Source organism: Prunus avium, chromosome 7 (genome assembly GCF_965620075.1).
Source record: "Prunus avium chromosome 7, drPruAviu1.hap1.1, whole genome shotgun sequence".
Lineage (NCBI taxonomy): Eukaryota > Viridiplantae > Streptophyta > Magnoliopsida > Rosales > Rosaceae > Prunus > Prunus avium.
The window spans coordinates 28,304,693-28,328,327 of NC_142290.1; the positions used below are offsets into that span (position 1 = coordinate 28,304,693).

A 23,635-nucleotide genomic window follows, 5' to 3' on the forward strand; every position below is an offset into this window, starting at 1 on the left:
CTCCTCTTACTCCGGTCTGCGACGATCGTGACCTTCGAGAGGTTGAGAGGGAAGAGGGGTTGGTGGGTTATGCTGGTCTGAATTTTTTGGTGTCGGCAAGGATTGGGTCGGCAAGGATTGGGTGCAGCAATGGAGGGTTGTGGATGAAATTCCGAATTTATCCTTACTTTTGACAGAAAATTTAACAGATTTGACGGAAGGACTACTGGTGCAACATAGCACCTAGTTGAGTGACCCCTGCAACTAATAATTGAATTGAGGGACCAAAGTGTAACTACGGGTATAGTTTAGGGACCATTGGTGCGATTAACCCTAAATAAAATATGAAGTATAATGGCAATGATGTAAAAACATAGGAATACTACGACCTCTTATATCCTACTAGTCATTTAAATTTGAAATTGGGTTTTACACATAGATTTATAAAGTGATGGGTATATGTCTAGGAAATAGAAAATGTAGGGATCTATATTGGAGAAACCCGGAAAAAAAAGCAGGCCACGTGTAAAATAGTATAGCCGCACGGCTGTACACTTTACTAAGAAAAATACAGAGCAGCCCACGTGTAAAATAGTATAGCCGTTCGGCTATGCCGTTTAAAAACTCAGTATAGCCGCGCGGCTATACTATTTTTAAATATCAAAAAGAGGACCCCAACGATTAGGCGCCACGTGTGAACGCAAGTCTATTTTTTAACACGGAGTATAGCCGTTCGGCTGTACTATTTTTTTTCCCCCAAAAAGGAAGACCCCTTTGTGATCAGGCGCCACGTGTACAAAATATGTGTAGCCTATGTATAGCCGTCCGGCTATCCTATTTTTTATTATAAAAAAGCGTAGTATAGTCGGACGGCGATACTGTTCAAATACATTATATTTAAAAGGTACAGCCACACGGCTATACGATTTAATAAATAATAAAAAAGAAAAAGAAAAAGGACCCTCCTAGTTGCATTAGTTTGTACTTTATAGATATTAATTTGGTAGTTACAACATATCCAAAGTTGATATTAATCTTCCACTATATATTATTTTAATATATTTTTTATAACATACGTTATTCTTATTCAATAATATGTGAGAATTATTTGTATAATACTTGAATTTTGTGTGTCTTACTGAAAATTTTGTAAAAAATACATGTATTAAACGTTAGAAATATGTACGTACATGTACATTACAACTATTGTACGTTTGCTTTTTAAAAAATGTGAGACGTGTATAGAACACAAATGTATTACTGAAAAATAGATACGTACATATGTATGTATATATATGTAAAAGACTATAGATGCTCGTCTATACTATTTATTAAAGATAATTTTATAAATAAATAAAAGAACCTGTAAAGCTGCCCTGCTATACTATTTTTAAAAAGAATTATAAAAATCGAGTATAGCCGATCGGCTGTACTATTTACTAGAAAAAAAAAAGCAGCCCACGTGTAAAATAGTATAGCCGCATGGCCGTACTCTTTACTAAGGAAAAAAATAGCAGCTCAAGTGTAAAATAGTATCACCGTGCGGCTATACTGTTTAAAAAATATTTAAAAACTGAGTATAGCAGCACGGCTAAACTATTTTAAAATATAAAAAAGGAGGACCCCAACAATTAGGCGCCACATGTCAACACAAGTCTATTTTTAAAAAAAATATTAAAAACACGAAGTATAGCCGTTCGGCGGTACTATTTTTTCAAAAAAAGATGACCCTCTTGTGAATAGGTGCCACCTGTGCAAAACACGTATAGCCGTCTGGCATTATTATAAAAAGAAGGTAGTATAGCCGCACGGCTATACGGTTTAAATACATTATTTAAACGTTATAGCCGCACGGCTATACTATTTAATAAATAATGATAAAAAAAGAAAAAAGGACCCTCCTAGTTGCATTAGTTTGTACTTTATAGATATTAATTTGCTAGTTTCAACATATCCAATGTAGATATTAATCTTCCACTATATATATATATATTTTTTATAACATAAGTTATTCTTATTCAATAATATGTGGGAATTATTTGTATAATGTGTGAATTTTGCGTGTCTTACTGAAAATTTTTGTAAAAAAATACATGTATTGATCCTTAGAAATACGTCCGTACATGTACAATACAACTATTGTACGTTTGCCTTTTAAAAAAGGTGAGACGTGTATAGAACACAAATGTATTATTGAAAGATACGTACGTACCCACAAGCCACCCAAGACCCATCTTTTGATTAATTAATTAAATATATTAATAAACCATTGACCCAACTAAATAGGCATTTAACCATATAGGCCATACCCACAAGCCACTCAATTGGGCCACTTGCATAGCCAATACAAACTATTCTTTCCAAGAGTAAGTCTTATAAAGACTTCCAGGGAACTCTAGTGTTCCAATGTGGGAACTCAAACATGTTTGCCATGCCTTGCAAAACCAACAAAACTAAATTACGTTACTGCACGCATTATTTGTCGAAGAGAATTGCATGCTGAGTTGGAGTGTTCTTGGTAATTGCTTCACTCTTCAAACAACACTTTCGTCAATTTATTCTAGAAGATGACATTTCACGTTTACATGGTGCTGACTGCAACATAATATGCACACAACCTCGTCGTATTTCTGCTGTGTCTGTTGCAGCTCGTATATCCTCTGAAAGGGAAGAGAATCTTGGTGAAACTGTTGGTTATCAGATCCGCCTGGAATCAAAACTTTCTTGTTGACAAATGTATAATCATCTTCCTTTTAATAAACTTGTATAATTGGGATTTTCAAATTATATGTTGTTTTAAATGTATTCTTGTTGACAAATGACAGGATTAACTTTCCCTGTGGAAGAATTATTTCTAGAAGACATTCTAGAGAGAACTCGTTATATTGTCAAGTCAGAGTTTGACAACTTGGAAGGGGGAAATTCCAGGAGAAGGAGACAGCAAGATTCCAAAAAGGATCCTTTAACTGAATTATTTGAGGCATTCCAGCAGTCCCTACCATTCTAAATATCATTTTCATTCCCATTGAAATCTACCTCTTATATTGCATAACATAGACTTATAATCAATGAATGCATAAGGCTTTTAAACTTGAGCTTCAGCAGTTCCAACATTAATAATTTTTTGAAGTATTTATGAGGATAGTGCTTTGGCCATGCAGGACGTTGATATTGATTCAAGAAGGTCTCTCGAAGCGTGGTCTTGTTCACAGCTTTACTTGGGTCTGGTAAAGAACTTGCTTTATCACTAGCATGGTAAAGAAATTACAGCACATCTACAAGAAATTACAGCTATCTTTGCACACTACCTGTTTGGATGTGGTCTCCAAATCCAAGCTAAGTCAAGTGGTCTCCAAATCCATACTTCAGAAAAACGAAGGCAGGGGGCACTACCATGGTTGGATGATCTTCAATTTTGGATATGTTATAAACAAAACAATTTCGAGCAAATTTCGTGAAGCAATCACAACCATCCGAGAATCACATATTAAAATCAAATGCAGAAACCGAGTCTGCAGAAACCCACCAGCCATGGCTGAACACAAAAGTTGCAAACCCGTTTTGAGGCATCAGGAAAATTCAGAAAAATCTACAAACTTCACAGACTTTAGTTCTCAAGTAGACGAACAACTTTCATGAAGGAAGTTTTCTGATCGGAGCTTCCGAAATATGACTTCTGGATTTCTACAAGTGGCGGAGTTTAAAGACAGGAAAGCATTAACATTGGGAGGATTTCCAAGACATCGGGTAGTTCGTGCCTAGAGCTCCGGAAAGCATTAATATTGGGAAGATTTCCAAGACATCGGGTAGTTCGCTCCTAGAGCTCTGGAAGGCATTAAAATCGGGAGGATTTTCAAGAAAGAGTTAGTTGTATGGCCAAACCCATGAGCTGAGGAAAGCTCTATAAATAGCTCATCAGAAGAAGAGAAGAGGACCTCCGACTGAACACACAAAATCTATCTTTTTATCCTGTACTTTTCAATTCATAGTCTAGGATTTTATCTTTCAAGCTTTTCAGATTATCCAAGTTCTTCGTTTTCCTAGTGTAAGCTTACTTTCTTGCAATTTAATTTCAATTGTCTTTACATTCAAGTTTAATTCAAGTCTTTATCACTTTAATCTATTTAATCGCATTTACATTTCTGTCATTTCGTTTACTGCATTTACATTCACTGCACTTATCACAAAAATCCTAAAAATAGTCATACAAAGCTCAATCATCCTTGACCTCAAGGAAGAAAAAGAACCTAGGTCAAGAGGAGATTCCTTGCTTGGTCGATCAATCGTTTGATTAAAAGTCAGAAGCGCAAACACACTCACACGATCTTTCCATCCAAGCCATCAAGTGGCTTGGTGGTGGCACGCCTACGCATCTTAAGAGAAGAAGGACCAAAAACTCCTTTCATCGGCCTACCCGGCCGAAAAGAGGGAAACACTACCATTGGATCCAAACATTAGGAAGATGCTTCTAATGGGTTCTATCTTTCGACGCCTGAATCCTGCCTTAACAATTGCAGCTGCCCTTGCTCATCGTGACCCTTTTGTCCTACCAATAAATAGAAAAGAGGATGCTGATGCTGCAAAACAATACTCAGTTTTATTTAAAGACTAGTATCGCCGTGCGGTTCTTAAAAAAAAGTAGTACTCAGGTCCTTTTTTTTTTTTAAAGACTAGTATCGCCTCGGTTGTTCCTAAATTTGTTTTAAAAATAGTATAGCCGGACGGCTATACTCGGTTTTTTTAATAATGTTTTCGATGACAGGGTTTAAAATGGCGTTTAGTTTAACAAATTTCTAGTAAAAATAGGAAGTAAACAATAAACAATTGTTAATAACTATTTTCATTTTAAATCTAAACTACTCTTAATATTGGATTTAGTCAATCATTACCTTAATGTGTTGTTATTATACTGTTTTTTATATACTTAAATAATTATTAACTTTTAATGTTGTGCAATTTTTTATGGGTTCGGATCTTCTCTGTTAGGATATGCTCTTCTTTTATTATTTACATGTTTGAGCTTAATTGAGTCCTTATTATTCCAAAAATGGATTTTAGCCTCCAAACCCTAAATCCAAGTCAAACGTGAATCAATAATACCAACTACTTTTTGGAGTTTGAAGGAAATACATGAACTTGAGTCACACATTGGAAAAGAAAAGAAAGTCTCTACTCCTTATAAGTAGGAGTCTTCCCACACATGCTATATGGAGGGTGTATTCAATTGAGATTTTAATGGATTGTTTTGAAGCTTAAAAGTACAGCGGTATTCAATTAGGATTTTTAAGTAATCAATAAAAGTCTGGTGGTATTCAATTAGTATTTTTAAATAATCAATACAAATCCGGTGATATTCAATTATGACTTTTAAAAGATAAGAAAAAGTACTGTAGTATTAAAAAAACTTACTGATTTTAATGTATTTCATTAAATGGTGTATTGTGTGAGACTTTTGATTGTGTGATATACATACCAAATCACATAACAAATCACACCCTCCTACTGATTTTAACAAACTTACTAATACTAATGCTCTGCAGAATAAGAGATTATGAGAAGGATGAGGCATGCAACTTTTAAGGGTGGTGGTGAGCATACACCTTTGGTTAATGTGGTGAGCAAAAATACTCTCATAGAAATATAAAGTAAAATCTTGTAATTGTAATCTATTAAAATCATTAGTAAAATTCTAAGTGAATAAAATCATAAGTAAAATCATGTAATTGCAATATATTAAAATCATATAATTACAAATCTAGTTGAAATCCATTATATTAAAATCATGTAATTACAATATGTTAAAATCTCAATTGAATACAGCCCTATAAGTGGAGTGGAACTTGGGCCTCACCTTTTGATTGGGCTTTGATTATATATACATAATAATTAATATTTAATAATTGTAGACTCGGATTTGGGTTAGTCCATTTTTGGAATAATAAAATATATTCAGAAATTAAAAATAATTTTAAAGTCCAAATAATTTCTTAGCCTTGTTTTTAATTACTTTAATCCTAACCGGAAATAAGTCACTCATTTCTAACACATTCATACTTAATAAATTTTCACTAAATTATCATGAATGGTGTAACTTGTACAAATTTGTTTCATTTTCCAATTCAGTTTGATCTGTTCGTTTCTAGCTATTTACTCAATCACAAATTTTTTTTCTGGAACTGAGGGAAAATTAGTAAATTAGGAGTTGCAGAAACTAATCAATTGCATCCCAAATCGAAGCTTAAAATTTGATTTACTAGGCCTAAAGCTACTTGTTAAAGCCCATTTGGCTAGTTTCTTTTTGTTTATTTGTCGTTTTGGGCTTTTGCCCCCAATCCCACCCAAAAATTAAAAGAATTAAAATCAAGTATTCAAGAACTCCATCTCCTAATTCAAATAGGGTTACGAGAAAAAAAAACCGCAATACAAAACGATAAAAAGTCGTAAAACCCCTTCCCTTTCCTCCCTATTTTCTGTTTAATTCATTTTTTTTTTGTCAGACCTATTTTCTCTCTCTCTGTCAGGTTGGTGACACTGTGACAAGCCTGAAAAACCCCCCCTTCTTTGCAAAGAAAGAAACTTGAAAAACCCCTTAAAGCGTTTACCTTAGTTCCAGAGAACCTCCAAAACCCTAGAATTCAAATCGACGAGACCGAAGTCCATGTTTTCTTGGCGACGCCGATTTTAGCACCAGAAATTCACAGAATGGGTCGGCCCGAGCCTTGTGTATTGTTCGCCCAAACCTTCGTTCACCCCCATCTCGACGAATACGTCGACGAGGTTACTCTCTCACAAATTTTCAACTTTCAGTTGCTTTTGCGGTTAATTTAATGCCTGTGTTCTAATTAATTTACGAATTTTGATTTATTAGTAAATCTTACTTTGTATGAATTGCTAAATTTATAGTTGAATGTTACTCATTCGAAGTGGATTTTCGTTGCTAGGTATTGTTTGCTGAGCCCATCGTCATCACTGCTTGCGAGTTTCTTGAACAGAACGTGTCGTTTGCTTCTCAAACAGTAACACTTCTTGGGTAAGTGGCATTACTAATTTTGCAATTGTTTCAGCTTTCCTTTACTTTTGTTTGTGAATTTTAGAATATTATGATAAAGATCATGTAGCTTAGGCCTGAACATCACCATGCAGGCCATTATATTCGGCATTCACTTAAGCCTGTTATAAATATCACATTTTTAGCTCCATCTGGTTAGTTTCATTTAGGAGTGGTAAATACCACAGCCGGGTCAGTTGGTGAATTATTCTTGAGGCTTCTATCCGATTTTTTGTTAAAGACAAAATTGGCACAATTCTAATGAATACATGGCATGGTGGTTATTTATGTTTTACACTGTTAATATACATGGTGCATTATGTATCCTGGTCGTTGATATCACTTACAGTTGTTTTTTAGGGTTTGTGTTTTATGTGAAGTAGTGAAGTTTTCATAGATAAGTGTCATGTCGGTTAAAAGGTAGAAATTCCACAAGGCTTACATTAGTGCAGTTACAATTATACTTTATTTTATAAGGTCAGGTTAAAACTTCCAAATCGCATTTCAATTGGTTGGTTGACGAACTGTGTTTACCCTTTTTCAACCCAACCCAATTGATTTGGAACACTACAATACGGAGTAAAGTACAACTACAAGTGCTTGTTTGAAAAATACTCATGGGAGAGTCAACACTTATGGTAATGTTGACTGCAGGATGCCTAATATATGTCTTTCACTCTCATGGTGTATTATGTGCAAACTAGGAGCAGAGGATTTTGGCCATTTATTTCGCCATTGCTTGTTTGCATTTAGATTGTGGCACAGTATCTTTCACGAGGGAAGATGAGTTGGGTCATTATTTTGGGGAATATTTGTGTATTGACAACTTTTTGGGTGGTTTGGCTTGAAAGGGATGCTAGAATTTTTGAAGAAAAGATGGATTAAGAGGTGTCGGCATTGGGGAATAGATCATAGAGTGAGGGTTTTGTTGATAAATTTATTGAGCTGCTCCCACGCACACAGACCAAAAGATCTTTGTTGTCCTGGACTGGACAAGTATGTAGAGGCCTTTGGGGGACTGGGGAGGGAGTCTCAATTTCTCAATCAATCATTGGAATGTGTTTTCTGTGTTAGTTACAAGTTGTATGAAAAATAGAATGAAACTGGTGGTTTAAAGATGGTGGACTTCTTGTCCAGTGCTGGATATTATATTTGTAATCTTTCTGACTTTTAAAAATAAAATTTCTCTTGGTATTAATTATACTGGGGCTCTTACCACTTGAAATGCTAAATTGGATTTGAACTCTTGGTATTAATTTTGTTTGCTTTTAATGTCAGATGATGCATGATAGATGTTGCATTGGTATTGATATTCTGAAGTGCTATTGTTGTTTGCAGGGCGACTTCACCTCCTTCATTTGCATTGGAGGTATTTGTTCAATGTGAGGGGGAGACAAAGTTCAGGCGCCTCTGTCAGCCTTTCCTCTATTCTCCTTCTTCATCAAATGTGCTAGAAGTAGAGGTAATTATCATATTACACCTGATTATGTTTCCTCTTGTATTATTTCTGCTCCTTAACAATTTTAAGGTGAACGCTTTAATGCACTTACATCTAGACTGTTTTAGAGCTCAAGTGAGGAGCTATCTGAGAAAGCCCTATCTATATTTAGATGTCAGTGTTCAGTAATACCTTGTCTTATCTCATTTCTTAATTTCCTTTCCAATTTTTATATATAACATACTTCTTTGTGGAGGATAAGTTTCTACACTTGCGTTATACTAAAATATCAGAATTTAGCAAGTTAGGAATAGGTGAGCCTAGTTGTTAATGTTGATGGACCGCTTCCATATCTAATGCTATAGTTCTATATATATATGTGCATATGTACACGGACACACAACGTTTATTTGTTCTGTTGGCTATTCTCACAGGAGTCATTACTTGTCTGCAGGCTGTTGTAACTAATCATCTGGTTGTAAGGGGCAGCTACCGCAGTCTGAGTTTAGTAATATATGGAAACACAGCAGAAGATCTGGGGCAATTCAACATTGAATTTGATGATAGCTCTATAACTAATCTTGTTAGCTCAGCTGTGGGAAAGCTTGAAGATCTCCCTCTGGCTTTACATTCAACTAATCTGACAATTGAGGATTCCATATCAGCTTTGAGTACTCTATCTCTACCTGTTGTGGCATCAGATATATCTGTTGAAGCTAAGCAATTATTACAACTGATGTTGAAGGTTTGTGAGTTGCCCAATCTAGGGGATGGATTGCATAAAATTGTCAGCACTGTAGTATCAGCTGCCACTTCTTATGTCACCTGCTCTTGGGGAAGATCCAGTGATTGTGAAGAGTTGAACAATGTTCTTAGTGAGGCAAGAACAGAGCTTATTGAGCTCTATAAAGTGTATAAACAAGAATCGGGGAATGCATTAGGTGAATCATTGGCAGACAGTGGACTTTTTGAGTCTGAGGCTGATTTAGTAAATTCCAAACAGTTGGTGGATGTGTTAAGTCAGTACTTTTGTTTTAATAGGGACTTCGTAAGTGATGGACATCACCAACTTCCACAGGTGATTAAATGACAATTTCCATCACTTGTATACTTTTTCACAGATTGAAAATCCAACAGATAGAAACAAAGACATGTTCTCTGTCTCTATCTCTATCTCTCTATCTCTCTCTCCCTCCCTCCCTCCCTCCTCCTGTCTTCCTGTATGTGTATTGAATGTGATTCATTTCTAATATTGTATCTTGAATTTCAGAATACAAATGTCATGCTGGGGTTGAGTGTAGCTCTTCTTTTGTGCTCTGGAAGAGAGAGCTGCTTTCACTTTGTGAGTGGTGGGGGAATGGAGCAGCTTGTACATGTTTTTTGTCGTGATGAGCAGATTTCTACCGCTACTACATTGCTGCTACTTGGAGTTGTTGAGCAGGCTACTCAACATTCTTTCGGGTGTGAAGGATTTTTAGGTTGGTGGCCACGTGAAGATGAAAACAAGCTATCTGGTGTCAGCGATGGTTATAGTAAATTGTTGAATCTGTTATTGCAAAAACAGCGTCATGATGTTGCTTCTTGTGCAACTTATGTCCTTCATCGCTTAAGATTTTATGAGGTTGCTTCAAGATTCGAGGTATACTACCAATTTGGTGACATTGTTTGTGGTTTCACATGTGGTCCTGCGACCTAAACTAAGTGGTTTCTTATGGTAATTCCATTCTTTGCAGTGTGAAGTTTTGTCGGTATTGGGAGGTCTCTCTACTGTTGGTAGGGTCACAAGTGATACTTTGGACATGCTTATCTGTGCAAAGTCACAACTTAAAAAGCTGTTGGTCAGTAGTCATCTTTGTTGCTTTTGTTTTCAGTTATATATGGAACCTTTTTATATATATATATATATATATTTTTTTTTTCCACTTTAGGTGTCACACCAAAATTGCATTTTAGTTTTTAGTTCATATTTATTGACAATTATTAATGCAGAAATTGATAAATTCACGTGGTCCAATTGAAGATCCTTCTCCAGTTGCCCGTGCAACCAAATCATTGATTCTTGGTCAAACAGAAGGTGTGCTGTCATATAAAGCATCCAATAATCTGATTACTGCATCAAATTGTTGTTTCTCAAATTGGGATATCGACTTGCATTTGCTGGCTCTTCTCAAGGTAAATTTCCGTCTTTGTTCTTTCTTACCCCTCCTGCATGTGTTGTGTTTCCAATATATTTTGTGTAATCTCTTTGATGTTCATCCTGTTACTGCTCGATTGTTACTATATTCTGAATTGCCATGACCTTTATTATTATTATTATTATTTTTGTTATTCTTTTAAAAAGAGTGAAAGTCTATGTAAAATTTTATGCTGGCTGTCAACTTAGTGCAACCCTCCTTTGTTTAGGCTTCGGACCAACTGTGTTAAGATTAAAAATTAAGCTCTTCATAACATTGGTAGACCAAATAGATAGGTAGAAGAAAGGAGACTAAGTATATGTTAGTAGGGATGCAATGGAGAGTATGGCTTTGGACAGATCTGAGCAGTAGAGGAGAGTCCATGTTGAAGAACCTAACTCCCCAAGACTTAGTTGAGTTTAGTGGTTTATGTATTATATGCCAATGAACATAAGGTTCCTGAAGGCCTGCACGAACCCAGAGGGAAGAGAGAGAGAGAGAGAGAGAGAGAGAGAGAGACATGAAATGACCTTTTTCGTTGTTGAAAAGAAACGATATATTATTGCAAAGCAACAAAAAGAACAACAGAAAACGAGGCCAAGACAGCCACAAGAAAAACAAGCAAAGAACGGCAACGCTACAAAATTGCAGCATTCCAGTATTCCGGTCCAATAAAATGAATCTAAAATCTATTTCCTTAAATTCTGGGGACGTAGAAGCCCACAAGGACGCCAAAAAACGAATCCTATACCATAGTTGGTCAGTCTCATCCCCATTAGAGTCCTAAAAAATTCTCCTATTTATTTTCCCCCACACTACCCAAAAAACTGCCATTAGCACACAATAACCCAGCACCACTCCCCTCCTTTTTCCTCCAAAAAAAATTCAAACGATCCCAAATGACTATCGAGGTCAAAGAATCTTTTAAATTAAAATTTATTTTCTGACGATGCCCCCCAAATCCCGCATTTGATAACTCATAGTTCACCCGTCATCTTCTTCAAACTCACATACTCTCACACTCACACTCATCTTCCATTGTTGAAACAAAGTGAACCGTAACAAGCTCATTAGAGGTTCAAAATCTCACAATTTGATGAATTTTTTTTTAATTTTTGACAAATGAAACATTAAATATGCTTTTCGTAGCCTCCAAATGAAGTATGGGCTGACAATTTAAAAAGTTCGTTAAATTTTTTTGGATTTTTAGTTCTTCATTTTTGTGTTTTCATTCGGTGCACTAGAAGCGAATAATTGAGGAACACTCGGTATGTTTTCAGTAGTGTCCCACTTAAATTTGCATATATTTTCAGCAGAACCTCACTGTATGGTTTCAAATTTCAATGCCAATTTTTATCAAAAATCGTTTTCCGCTGGAGTAGATGATGGGAGTTCTTGGGTTGGGTTGGTGCCTGGGTATTTGATTGTTGTGTTTTCTCACTTTTGGGGAGGGTGTAATCAGAATAATTTGGCACTTCTTTCTTGTTTAATTCTATGTATTGAAATTTATGTTGCAATTGATATTTTAACTTTTTTGTTCTGCGCATAATATTTGAAATATCTTGTTATCAGGAGAGGGGATTTCTACCTCTATCAGTTGCAATATTGTCATCATCCATATTGCGTTCAGAAGTGGGACGTGCTATGGACGTATTTGTGGATATTGCATCATCAATTGGGGCCATACTACTTTCCCTTCTTTTTTGTCGCTCAGGTCTCTTTAATGCTTTGTTACTATCAACCTTGTTATATTTATCAGATCCAGATCATTGTTAATGACATTGCATGTTATTTTATTCAGGCCTAATTTTCCTCCTACATCACCCTGAACTTTCTGCAACAATAATACATGCCCTAAGGGGTGCTAATAATGTGAATAAGGATGCGTGTCTTCCTCTTCGATATGCGTCTGTTTCAATATCCAAAGGATTCTTTTGTGCTCCACAGGAAGTTGGAATGATTGTTGGGACCCATTTGAGGGTGGTTCGTTCCTTTGGCTCCTGTTGGTTTTTCAATCTTTATTGCATACCTTCAGCCAAAATATCAATTTTCTAATGCTTTGGTGCAGGTTAATGCCATAGACCGTTTGCTTACTGCATCCCCAAACTCAGAAGAATTTTTATGGGTGTTGTGGGAACTATGTGCTCTTGCAAGGTGAAACTGAATTTCTTTTGTTGATTGTGGACTATTAATACAATATTAATGGTCTTAACCACTATTCTGTTATGATTTGCAGGTCTGACTGTGGAAGACAGGCACTATTGGCTTTGGGATATTTTCCAGAGGTATTGAATTGATGAATGTGCTATCTGAAAACCATATGTGATATACAATGCATGACCATAGAAGTAGTTTCTGTTTAATGCTTGAGAGATGCAGGTAGAATTGGATTGGAAGATTTCAAATCTGGGGATGTTGGTTGGTATTTTATGCATAAATTGCTCAATGGAAGTTTAGCAAAACTTGACATTTGGTTTGCATTGGAAGAAAGTGAAAAAAAATAAGTTTTCTGGATCAACAAAATCACTAGTATATGGATTACAACTAATTTGTCTCTTGGCCATTTCAAATCCGAATCTGTTTAAAAAGATTGTATCTAGAGAACTTTTGGTTCTTCCAACCAATTTAAACTAACTTAACTTTAAAATTCAAATCTCTTCTGTTACATCCTTGAATAAAAAACCAAATACAACCTTTTGCATACATGTGGAACTTGTCTTAGTATTATTCTTATTCATTTGGTAAGTAATTGGCTAAGCTTTATATTGGATTCAAAATTTCTCATATGTATCACATTAAATGGTTTGAAGTTTGTTTTGTTTTACTGGTATGGTTAGATGTTCATTGGCTGGTGCAGTTTTTGAACTTAGGCCTCTGGTACCATGCCAAAGAGGGTTTACCACCTAACCTAGGCGGCATTAATGTAGGGCAATTTTTGTTTAGTATAGACTTATAATTAATTACAAATGTAGGTCTGTATGGTGCCTTTACAAGTAGCTAATTCTAAATATTTGGTATCTGAAAATCTTTCTGTATGTGCCCTTGATATTCTTATTGTTAGATTATATTTTATGGATACATGCTTCAGCTTATTGACAAATGATTAACTATTTTGTAGGCTGTTAAAATTTTGATTGAAGCATTACATTCTGCCAAGGAACAAGAGCCAGTTGCTAAAAATAGTGGTTGTGCACTTGTCCTTTGTCTAAATCTGAAATTTTACAATTATACCTTTTAGTTATGCATTTACTCAAATAAAATTCTGCATTTCAGGAGCCTCGCCGCTAAATATTGCAATATTTCATTCAGCTGCTGAGATTTTTGAAGTTATTGTTTCTGATTCAACTGCATCTTCTCTTGGATCTTGGATTGGACATGTTATGGAGCTCCATAGGGCTTTACATTCCTCTTCTCCAGGGTCAAATAGGAAAGATGCCCCCACACGGCTGTTGGAATGGATAGATGCTGGTGTAATATATCATAAAAATGGGGCTACAGGTCTTATACGGTATGCTGCTGTATTAGCTTCCGGAGGAGACGCCCACTTGACTTCAACCATCCCACTAGTGTCAGATTTGGCAGATGTAGAGAATGTTATTGGAGATTCTTCCGGTGGTTCTGATGCTAATGTTATGGAAAATCTTGGAAAGTTTATTTCTGACAAGAGTTTTGATGGTGTGATTCTTCGTGACTCTTCAGTAGCACAGTTGACAACAGCATTTCGCATTTTAGCATTCATTTCAGAGAACTCAGTATGTAGTTTTGTATTGTTTTAATTTATCATTAGAATGCACTTTTATCATGCTCATTGTTGTTTTCTTGATGTAGACTGTTGCTGCTACCCTATATGATGAAGGTGTTATAGCAATAATCTATGCAGTTCTGGTCAATTGTAGGTTCATGCTTGAGAGGTCCTCGAACAGCTATGGTACGTGATTTGGAAATAGTTGCTTTCATAGATTGATTTGTATGTATAAACTATAAAACCAAAAAAATTCAACAGTAATTCCCATAAAAAGGTTACATCACTAGAGATAGCAACTTTTAGAACATTCCCGGGCCTTCTACTGTAGAGAGAACAAAACCTGTGTAGTGAATTTAGACTGGAATTTTTAGTAGACTTTACCAGGTCTGCTTGTTCTCAGTATAGTATATCTTCCATAGATCATAAAGTTTAAACCTCTTTGCCATTGTACCTAGTAGGTGGCATGCTATCGTGCACACTCGTTTCTCACTACCACTGTGTACAGTTTTAGGAATTTCATGTTGTACAATATTCTGATATTTTAGAAGGCGCATTTTATTTCTGAATTTTGGAAAAATTGCTTTTTTGTTTTGTCTTGAACAGATTACCTTGTTGATGAGGGCACAGAATGCAATTCTACATCAGATTTACTGTTGGAACGAAATCGTGAGCAAAGTTTAGTTGATCTTGTGGTTCCTACACTTGTGTTGTTGATCAATTTATTGCAGAAATTGCAGGTTTGCTTCATTTAGTTCCTAGTGTATATACGATTGAGTTTTTATGGAAGTTTTGTTTGAATGAGAGCGGCGTTTGATACTGCAGCAAAGTTGTGTTTGTCAAATGATTACAATCTAATCTTGATGCTCACAAAATCCATATTCGATGGATAATCATATGATTAACAAACTGTCAAATGGCATTTTTATTTCATTCTACCCATGAGTTGTAGAAAGAGGGAAAGTTTGTCCTTCTATGTAGGTCATGGGATAGCTGTGTTTGGATAATGAAACTACAGGCAATTGTTTAGATTATGTAATAGCTGTAGGATGTGTCCAGTATTGGCCATGAATCTAACTAAATTTAGAGAAAGGATTCTTGGACTGGAGTCCTTTAGATAATCACAATTAACAAACTATTACATGGAATTTTCATTTCATCCTACCCATGACTTGTAGTAAAAAGGGAATGTTTGATGGTTCAACAATCTTTCTGTTTTTAGATCTGGGGATTGTGTGAACTAGACACGATCTTTTAATTTGGAGGTCATTTGGGGCTTTAGTAATGGTTGTATTTGTAGAATGTATGCTTTCATCAGCTGTCTGTTAAAATGTGGTCCCTTGACTGCTGTCTGTAGGAAGTACAAGAGCAGCACAGAAATACTAAATTATTGAATGTCCTTCTACGATTGCACCGAGAAGTAAGGTATGTCATCCTTGTTTTCTTCTTCCTTAGACGTGTTAGTTTTATTCATATGAAATTTGACTGAATTTATTCAATTGTAGTCCAAAATTAGCTGCATGTGCAGCAGACTTATCCTCTCCTTATCCTGATTCTGCGCTCGGTTTTGGAGCTATCTGCCATCTTCTTGTGTCCGCACTTGCTTGTTGGCCAGTCTATGGCTGGACTCCTGGCCTTTTCCACTCCCTCCTTGCTAATGTTCAAGTTACTTCCTCACTGGCCTTGGGTCCAAAGGAAACATGCAGTTTGCTTTGTCTTCTGGTATGCTAGATCTCTTCTCCTTTATTTTCTTTTTGGGATTATCACGTAGAACTTTCTTCATAAGTGAGCTAGTGAGAGATTCAAGTATATTTTATAAGGAGCTTGACTTAGAGCTAGCTAAGGTTTTCCTCGAGCAGGATTATGAAAGACATCAGTGATTTAGCATGCCAGCCCCTTATAATTCTACAATGGCCACTTCAACAAATTTATTTATTTATTTTATTTTTATAAATCTAGTTTATACAAGTACTTGACTGCTGACGTCTTGTCTAAATTGCTATTTTTGTTGATTTATGTATATTTGATTGTATAGATTAGCTGCTGATTAGTTGTATTTAGCATAATTTTAGGGTCATTCACAGGAGTTGACTTTTAGCCTTTATTTCCTTCCTTATTTGTAACTAGCTGTTTACTATTTAAATCTTCCTAAGGGAGAAGAATACATAGCTTTATTCCTACATCTCTAGAAAATTCTACATCGTATCAAAGCGGGATGATTGACTGGGCCTAATTACTGGGTCTGTACTGAGTACGTGGTATTCACATGCTGAGCTCAATTTACTGAGAGCGAACTACCCTTAAAAAAAAGATTAATGACTGATGTGGAATCGGTTGCACATGTAGCCCACTCTGTGGTGGTCCCACTTGAGGGGGCGAGTGGTTCCATTACTAGTAACACCGATGCCTTTTGCGATAAAAACCTCACTCCTGTTGTGCTAACAAGTGGTTAAGTTGGGGCCTGTCAATGTTGGACCAATTAGTAGTGGGCCGCTTGCCTCTCTCTCTGAAATCTTTAACAATTTTGATATCATTAACGATTATTAACCACTTGTAGTTTATCGTTTCTGATACTTTTTGATTATTGAGTTGGTAAATGTGGCATACTTTGCCTAAATCATCAGATATGTTCAAATTGCAACCTTTGTGGACTGCCATATGATGTATCTAACATGTTTTAACCTTTTTCTTCATGTTTTCTCTTTCCTTATTGTAATGGAAGAATGATTTATTTCCGGAAGAAGGGGCATGGCTTTGGAAAAATGGGATGCCCTTGTTGAGTGCCCTTAGAAAGCTGTCTGTTGGGACTGTTTTGGGTCCTCAGAAGGAGAGAGAGGTCAATTGGTATTTGCATCCTGTGCATCTGGAGAAGCTTCTTAGCCAGTTGATGCCACATCTTGACAAAGTTGCCCAGATTATCCAACATTATGCTATCTCTGTATGTGACGTCTTTAAATGAAGTTAACTGCTATTTTACTTTTCTTTTCTTGTTTGAACTACTGAGAGAAGAGTAGGCAGTGCAACTATTCTCAATAAATACTTGCTGCCAATGTCATCTTGCATTACTAATGAGATCACTTTAAACAGGCACTGGTGGTCATTCAAGACATGCTTCGAGTCTTTATTATTCGCATTGCTTGCCAAAAAGCTGAAAGTTGTTCAATACTTGTGCGACCCATATTCTCATGGATTCTTGATCATGCTTATGACTTTTCTTCTCCATCAGATGTGGATGCTTATAAGGCAAGTTTGTGGCCACTGTTAAAGTTTTATAGTTTGTCTAATTTGGTACACCTAAATGTTTAATATTTCTTTGTCTCACTCTCTCCCTCTCTCTCTCTCTTCAGGTTTGTAGATATCTTGATTTCCTTGCTAGCTTATTGGAGCATCCACGTGCCAAGGTTTCCATTTTCTTTTTTTGGTTTATTTTGTTCCCCTCCATCGTTTTGTCTAGTAAAGAAGCATGGGATTTTACTTAATTTTGATTTCTCCTTCCCCAGGCACTATTGTTAAAGGAGGGTGTGATTCAGATGCTAACTAGAGTGCTGGATAGGTGTTTAGCTGCCACTGATACAGATCGAGTAGAGATTCTAGATGGTAGAAGTTCAGCTAAATTTGGATTCGGTTTGCTTAATTGGTCCCTCCCTGTGTTCAAGTCCTTCTCACTGATTTTTACTTCTCAAGCATCTCTACACCATGCTGGGGAAAATGATCTGTGAGTGGATAAGATGCATATTTATTTATTTATTCCTTTTAATTGAGATGATACAACTTGTGTATGCTAAACTAGTTCACTGGTTTAATAGGCACACATTTGAAAATCTGAGTACTGAAGATTGCACAATCATTTTAAAATATCTCCTCAGATTTTTTCAGGTAATTTGCTCCTTCCTATGTTGTATCTCAAGTTCAATTAGAGTATGTTGGTTAATACTGTGATAGTTCTCTTGGAGCTAATTTCGGCATATGAAATGCACTTGAGGACAAAGGTGTTGGTAAATTCACCAAGGACTTGATTGAATTGCACCTTCACCAGGGATTATTGTTATTTATTATTATTATTTTCTTTTGGAGTGTGGGGTTGAGGCAGTGGGTCTAGAAAGGTAAAAATAAGAAATTTGCTTGAGCACAAACTAGTCAAATGCTTCACATTCTGACGCATGCAAATTGAGCATTGAAGATATATTAGTTTTTGGAACTTCCTTCTGATGATTTTACGCCTTTGTGGAATTATTAATGTGGAAAGTGACTAAATTAACTTCACCTTATAAAACATTCATTCAGATCACTTCTATCTAGAGGGGGTAAAAGTTTTATTTTTATCCTTTTTATCCTAAAGATGCAACCAAAATCACCCGAAACCCATAGCCGATGAAAGCAACCAGTAAAAGATTTGGAACTCCTTATTTGCTTAGTTGATTCTAACTGAGGGTACCCACATTTTCCAGGTTCTACCGGTTGGAAAAGAATTACTTGCGTGTCTTACTGCTTTTAAAGAATTGGGTTATTGTAGTGAAGGTCGAAGAGCTTTAGCAGCCACTTTTGATTGTGTCTCCTCTGTTGTTGATGATCGTGAAAAGGATGGCAATGGAAATTATAGTCTTCCTAATGAATATGAATGGAGAAAGAGTCCCCCATTGTTATGTTGCTTTAAAAACTTGTTAAGATCAGTTGACTCAAAAGATGGTTTGTCAAGTTATACAATCGAGGCTATCAATGCATTGTCTATGGGATCTTTCAGCTTCTGCCTTGATGGGGAAAGGTGACTTCTCTTGCCTTATTGGTTATTTTGTTGATTTAGCCAAATCATGTTTTTAGTTTAGACTTGTTATGTGTTTCAAGTTGTTGAACATTGTCATCCTTTTTTCCTTTGATTGATTTTATAATTATTGGATATTTGGTCTTTTGTAAAAAAAAACAAATTTGGATATTCGTTGCAGTTTATTTTATAGTTTCAAATACTTGCCGGACTTCAGAGCTATAAAAGATGACTGTTCCTTAAAGATAGTTGTGTTTTTGTTTTTGGAGTATGTTGTTGTACACTGAGCCTAGATGGTGCTAGATAATCTCGCCGGCCTTATTTTGACTGATCATCTCAGGGTTCTCGCGAAGCATTGGTGAATTGTTGTACCATTCAACATGGTTTTTTGAGTTTAGTCATGCAACAAGAGCATTCATTGGAACTAGGAGTAGTGGCTGTCCTGGACTAGCTAGCTTTATGAATTTGAAATCATGCAAGTCTCTTTCTATTATATTGCTTGTGGTACTGGCTGCCAATATGCTTTTACTTTGAGTTTCTTTATAATGTTATTTTTCTTATGTAAACCTAGCTTATTCTAGAACCATTATATCTTAAAATTTATTTTTTTCATTACCTTTTCATTATGAGTCTGCCACCTTACTTGAACAGGATCTGTGCTATAGGTTGTACCTCTGTGTCCTTGAGTTCTGAAGTAACGTTTTATTGGTTCCTTGGATCTCTCTATGTGGATGTGCCTTAATACATTTTGGCTGTGACTTCTTCTGTTCCATGCCTGCATTTTTCTTAACCTTTACCATAAGTATCCACATAATTGGTTAGACTTATGGTTTGCTTCTGTATTAGATTGAATCCAGATAGGGTTGTTGCAGTGAAATTCCTGTTTGGCATTCCTGATGATATAGGTGAAGAAGATAGTGTTCCTCATGAAAACTTAAGCTACATTCATGAATTGACCTCTATGCTGAAGATCATAGCCGCTGACCATGTAGCTGACTCTGATACTCAAACCCCTCTGTGTCAGGTATAACTGATACTGATTCATTCTTTCATAGATTGCAGTCTCCCAAATTGTTTGCATAATATCTGACATCGTCGTCATCAATGCACAGGTTTTAGAATCTGTGAAATCATTAATACTGCTGTTGCAAAAACCTAGTTCTTCATTGAAGGTGGATGATGTATTTTCTAGTGATTTTGTTCCTCTGCCACTAAATATTATAGTTTCTTCAAAGATCCATATAATGTCAGATGGTGGGGCTGAAATGGCTGACGATTATCTTTACCAAGGAGCACTAGGAGACAAATTTCAGTGGGAGTGTCCCGAAACATTACCAGATAGATTGTCACAATCAAATCTTTCTGTTAAGAGGAAAATGCCATCACTTGATGGCCCAAATAGGCGTGCTAGAGGAGAAAATTCCCCGGCTGAGACCCCAAATCAAAATGTGTTTTCACGAGGATTGGGTTCAACTACTGCCTCGTCTGGCCCTACTCGTAGGGATACCTTTAGGCAGCGCAAACCAAATACCAGCAGACCTCCTTCCATGCATGTTGATGACTATGTTGCGAGAGAAAGAAATGATGGTGTTTCTAACTCTAATGTAATAGCAGTACAGCGAGTGGGATCTACTGGTGGGAGACCTCCGTCAATTCATGTGGATGAATTTATGGCCAGGCAAAGGGAACGCCAGAATCCAGTGTCACCTGTAGTTGGGGATGCAGCAGTACAGGTGAAGAGTGCGGCTCCTGTGAACGATACAGCTATGGAGAAGTTCAACAAACCTAAACAATTGAAAGCGGATCTTGATGATGATCTTCAGGGAATTGACATAGTATTTGACGGTGAGGAGTCTGAACCTGATGACAAATTGCCCTTTCCTCAGCCGGATGATAATCTGCAGCAGCCTGCTCCTGTCATTGTTGAGCAAAGTTCTCCCCACTCTATTGTTGCAGAGACAGAGAGTGATATTCATGACTTGGCCACTCCATCAGCATCTAATATGGATGAGAACACACAAAGTGAATTTTCTTCCAGGATGTCAGTTTCGCGCCCTGAAATTCCATTGACTCGAGAACCTAGTGTTTCTTCAGATAAAAAGTACTATGAGCATTCTGATGACCCGAAGAATGCTACACTACTCAAGACTTCTAGTGGTTTTGATTCTGCAACAGCAGCAAATAGTCCCAGATTCCCTGTTTTTGCTTATAATAATTCTTCAGCATCTTCGGTACAATTACCAGTTGATTCTAGGATGACTCCACAAAATTTCTTTCCAAAGAATAGTCCACAACATGCTGGTAATGCGCCTGTAGCTACTGGATCTCCAGGATTTTTTGACCAGAGATTTCTTCCAAATCAACCTCCTTTACCTCCCATGCCACCTCCTTCAACAGCTGTGATATCTCAGACATCTGAGTCAGTTCCAAGTCAATCATCCCCTTTTGTGAACTCTCTGACTGATGTACAGCAGCAGCTTCCAACAGCCTTCCAGGTAAGTTTTATAAGCAATTTTCTTCACATTTCTCATTCAGCTGTCTCTTGTTGGTTTATCTGCAATTATGTAATCTCTTGATTGTTTGTCATTGCAGATTCGTTCAGATTATCTTTCTGCGTTCAATAATGGTTCTACATCTTCAAGAAATTCTGGCTCTTCTCCCAATGGGGCCGCCAGGCCACCACCACCACTTCCTCCTACACCACCCCCATTTTCTTCTAGTCCATATAATTTAACGTCCAATAGAACTATTTCGCAGTCTTCAGTATATAACCAGACAAGTGTGGGAGCAACTGAACTTCCTCAGAGCTCTACTGCACTCTCAAATGATGCTCGGTTAGGTGGTCTTTCTGCTTCAGGGGCCAGAGTAAATACCTATTCGCCACCTTCCTTAGTGCCACACATGGTTTTCAGGCCAGGTTCTAATTCTATGAGTCTTTATGGAAGCATACCAACTCAACTGCAAGGCGACAATGCAAGTATTTTGCAGAATCTATCTATTCCTCAGGCAATTCATTCCCTTGCTCAGTTGCAGCCACTGCAACCCCCACAGCTTCCACGCCCTCCGCAACCACCCCAACATCTTAGGCCACCTTTACAAGCTTCACAACAGTTGGAACAAGGTGTATCTTTGCAGAGCCAAGTTCAAATGCATCCACTGCAGATTCTGCAACAGCCACAGGTTTCACCTATGCATGCCTACTATCAATCCCAACAACAAGAGTTTGTTCATGTACAGCAGCAACAGCAAGTTGACCATTCTCAACTGCAAGCAATGCATCAATCAGGGGATGCTTCATCCCAACAGCAACAAGATCCGGGAATGTCATTACATGAATACTTCAAGTCTCCAGAAGCTATTCAGGTATTTGTTACTTAGGATCCTTTGCAGAGCGAAAAGACATTTTATGATTTTCGAATTTGACTTTCAATTTTAAAAGACCCCCTCTGCCCATCTAAGATGCAAAAATGCATCAGTGGAAAACATCAATTTTGGAGCTTCTTCAAAAAGACCTTTCAAGAAAAACTTCTATGAAAGATGTTTTTGGAGAAGCTCCGCCATCTTGACCCTTGTTCTTTCTGCCAAAGGCTTTCAGATGTATTTGATTGGTATGGCCTTGGTCCATTCTAATTATTTGTTTTCCTTTCATGGCAGTCTTTATTGAGTGACCGAGATAAACTTTGTCAGCTTTTGGAGCAGCATCCAAAGTTAATGCAGATGCTTCAGGTATATGTTCTTTTACGCGTTGCAGCCTGCTAGTTCTTCAAAGAACTGGCCTTGTTGCAAGGTTTAGAAACATTTCTGATTTAATCTCGGAGGCTGCTATTCTAACCCACTGGATTTTGTGATTTAACAGGAGAAGTTGGGCCAGCTATGACGGAATGACTTGGACCTATAAATTGATAATCGAAGTCTTGCATCCCCAATGCATATGTTTGCAGGAGTTTAACCTTTTGTCCCCTGAAATTTTGTATTGATAATGTACTCTAAAATGTGTATATTAATATTCTTTCCATCTTTATAGTGTAATATTGAATTGTAAAAAAAAGTGTTAATATTGCTTTCTGTTAATGTAATTTCTGGCCGCGCTAATTAGCTGCAAATGTGTTTGATCTGTAGGTCGAAGGTGTATTTATTCTATAATGCCTCCTTTTCTTCCTCATTATGTGCCTCATGTCTCCTTTGTATTTTCTTTTTCTCAATTTCTCAATAGCGTATTTATTTTAAACCAATATAAGTATTTGGCGCTGTGTGTTTTGCTTTTCGCAGTCACCAAAATGCCTGACAAACTTGTATTGGTTTCCTTCCAAATTGTCTTTTCATCATGTGTTTTTCTGCATGATCGTCTTCTATCTAGGACGACTAATATAAAACTCTCAAGCCCAGGATCCAAGAAGCCCATGATCCAAGAGATCCTCTCCAAGTTTAATTGTATGTATAAGTTAACCACCCACCGCCCAAGAGACATTCCTACTATAAGAAATTCTAGGCCTTG

The 23,635-nt window shown here is 36.7% G+C and overlaps 1 protein-coding gene across 2 annotated transcripts; it reads left to right on the top strand.

Moving 5' to 3' along the window:
* Window positions 1-6,451: 6,451 nt before the first annotated feature.
* EMB2016 (mRNA methyltransferase EMB2016) lies at window positions 6,452-23,302 on the top strand. Of its 2 annotated transcripts, none has more exons than XM_088243882.1 (28): window positions 6,452-6,756; window positions 6,921-7,009; window positions 8,366-8,489; window positions 8,920-9,543; window positions 9,736-10,104; window positions 10,199-10,303; window positions 10,455-10,637; window positions 12,212-12,353; window positions 12,441-12,622; window positions 12,708-12,793; window positions 12,876-12,924; window positions 13,758-13,824; window positions 13,913-14,391; window positions 14,468-14,567; window positions 14,988-15,121; window positions 15,739-15,806; window positions 15,887-16,103; window positions 17,104-17,319; window positions 17,469-17,624; window positions 17,729-17,782; window positions 17,882-18,096; window positions 18,188-18,257; window positions 18,830-19,143; window positions 19,987-20,164; window positions 20,253-21,635; window positions 21,733-22,503; window positions 22,795-22,866; window positions 22,997-23,302. In XM_088243882.1, exons 1-28 carry the CDS (start codon window positions 6,682-6,684, stop codon window positions 23,015-23,017), a joined length of 6,543 nt encoding a protein of 2,180 aa, XP_088100008.1. In that variant the 5' UTR covers window positions 6,452-6,681; the 3' UTR covers window positions 23,018-23,302. The 2 variants fall into 2 exon arrangements, with proteins under 2 accessions (XP_088100008.1, XP_088100009.1); XM_088243883.1 differs by having other exon boundaries at window positions 13,758-13,821.
* Window positions 23,303-23,635: the final 333 nt, after the last annotated feature.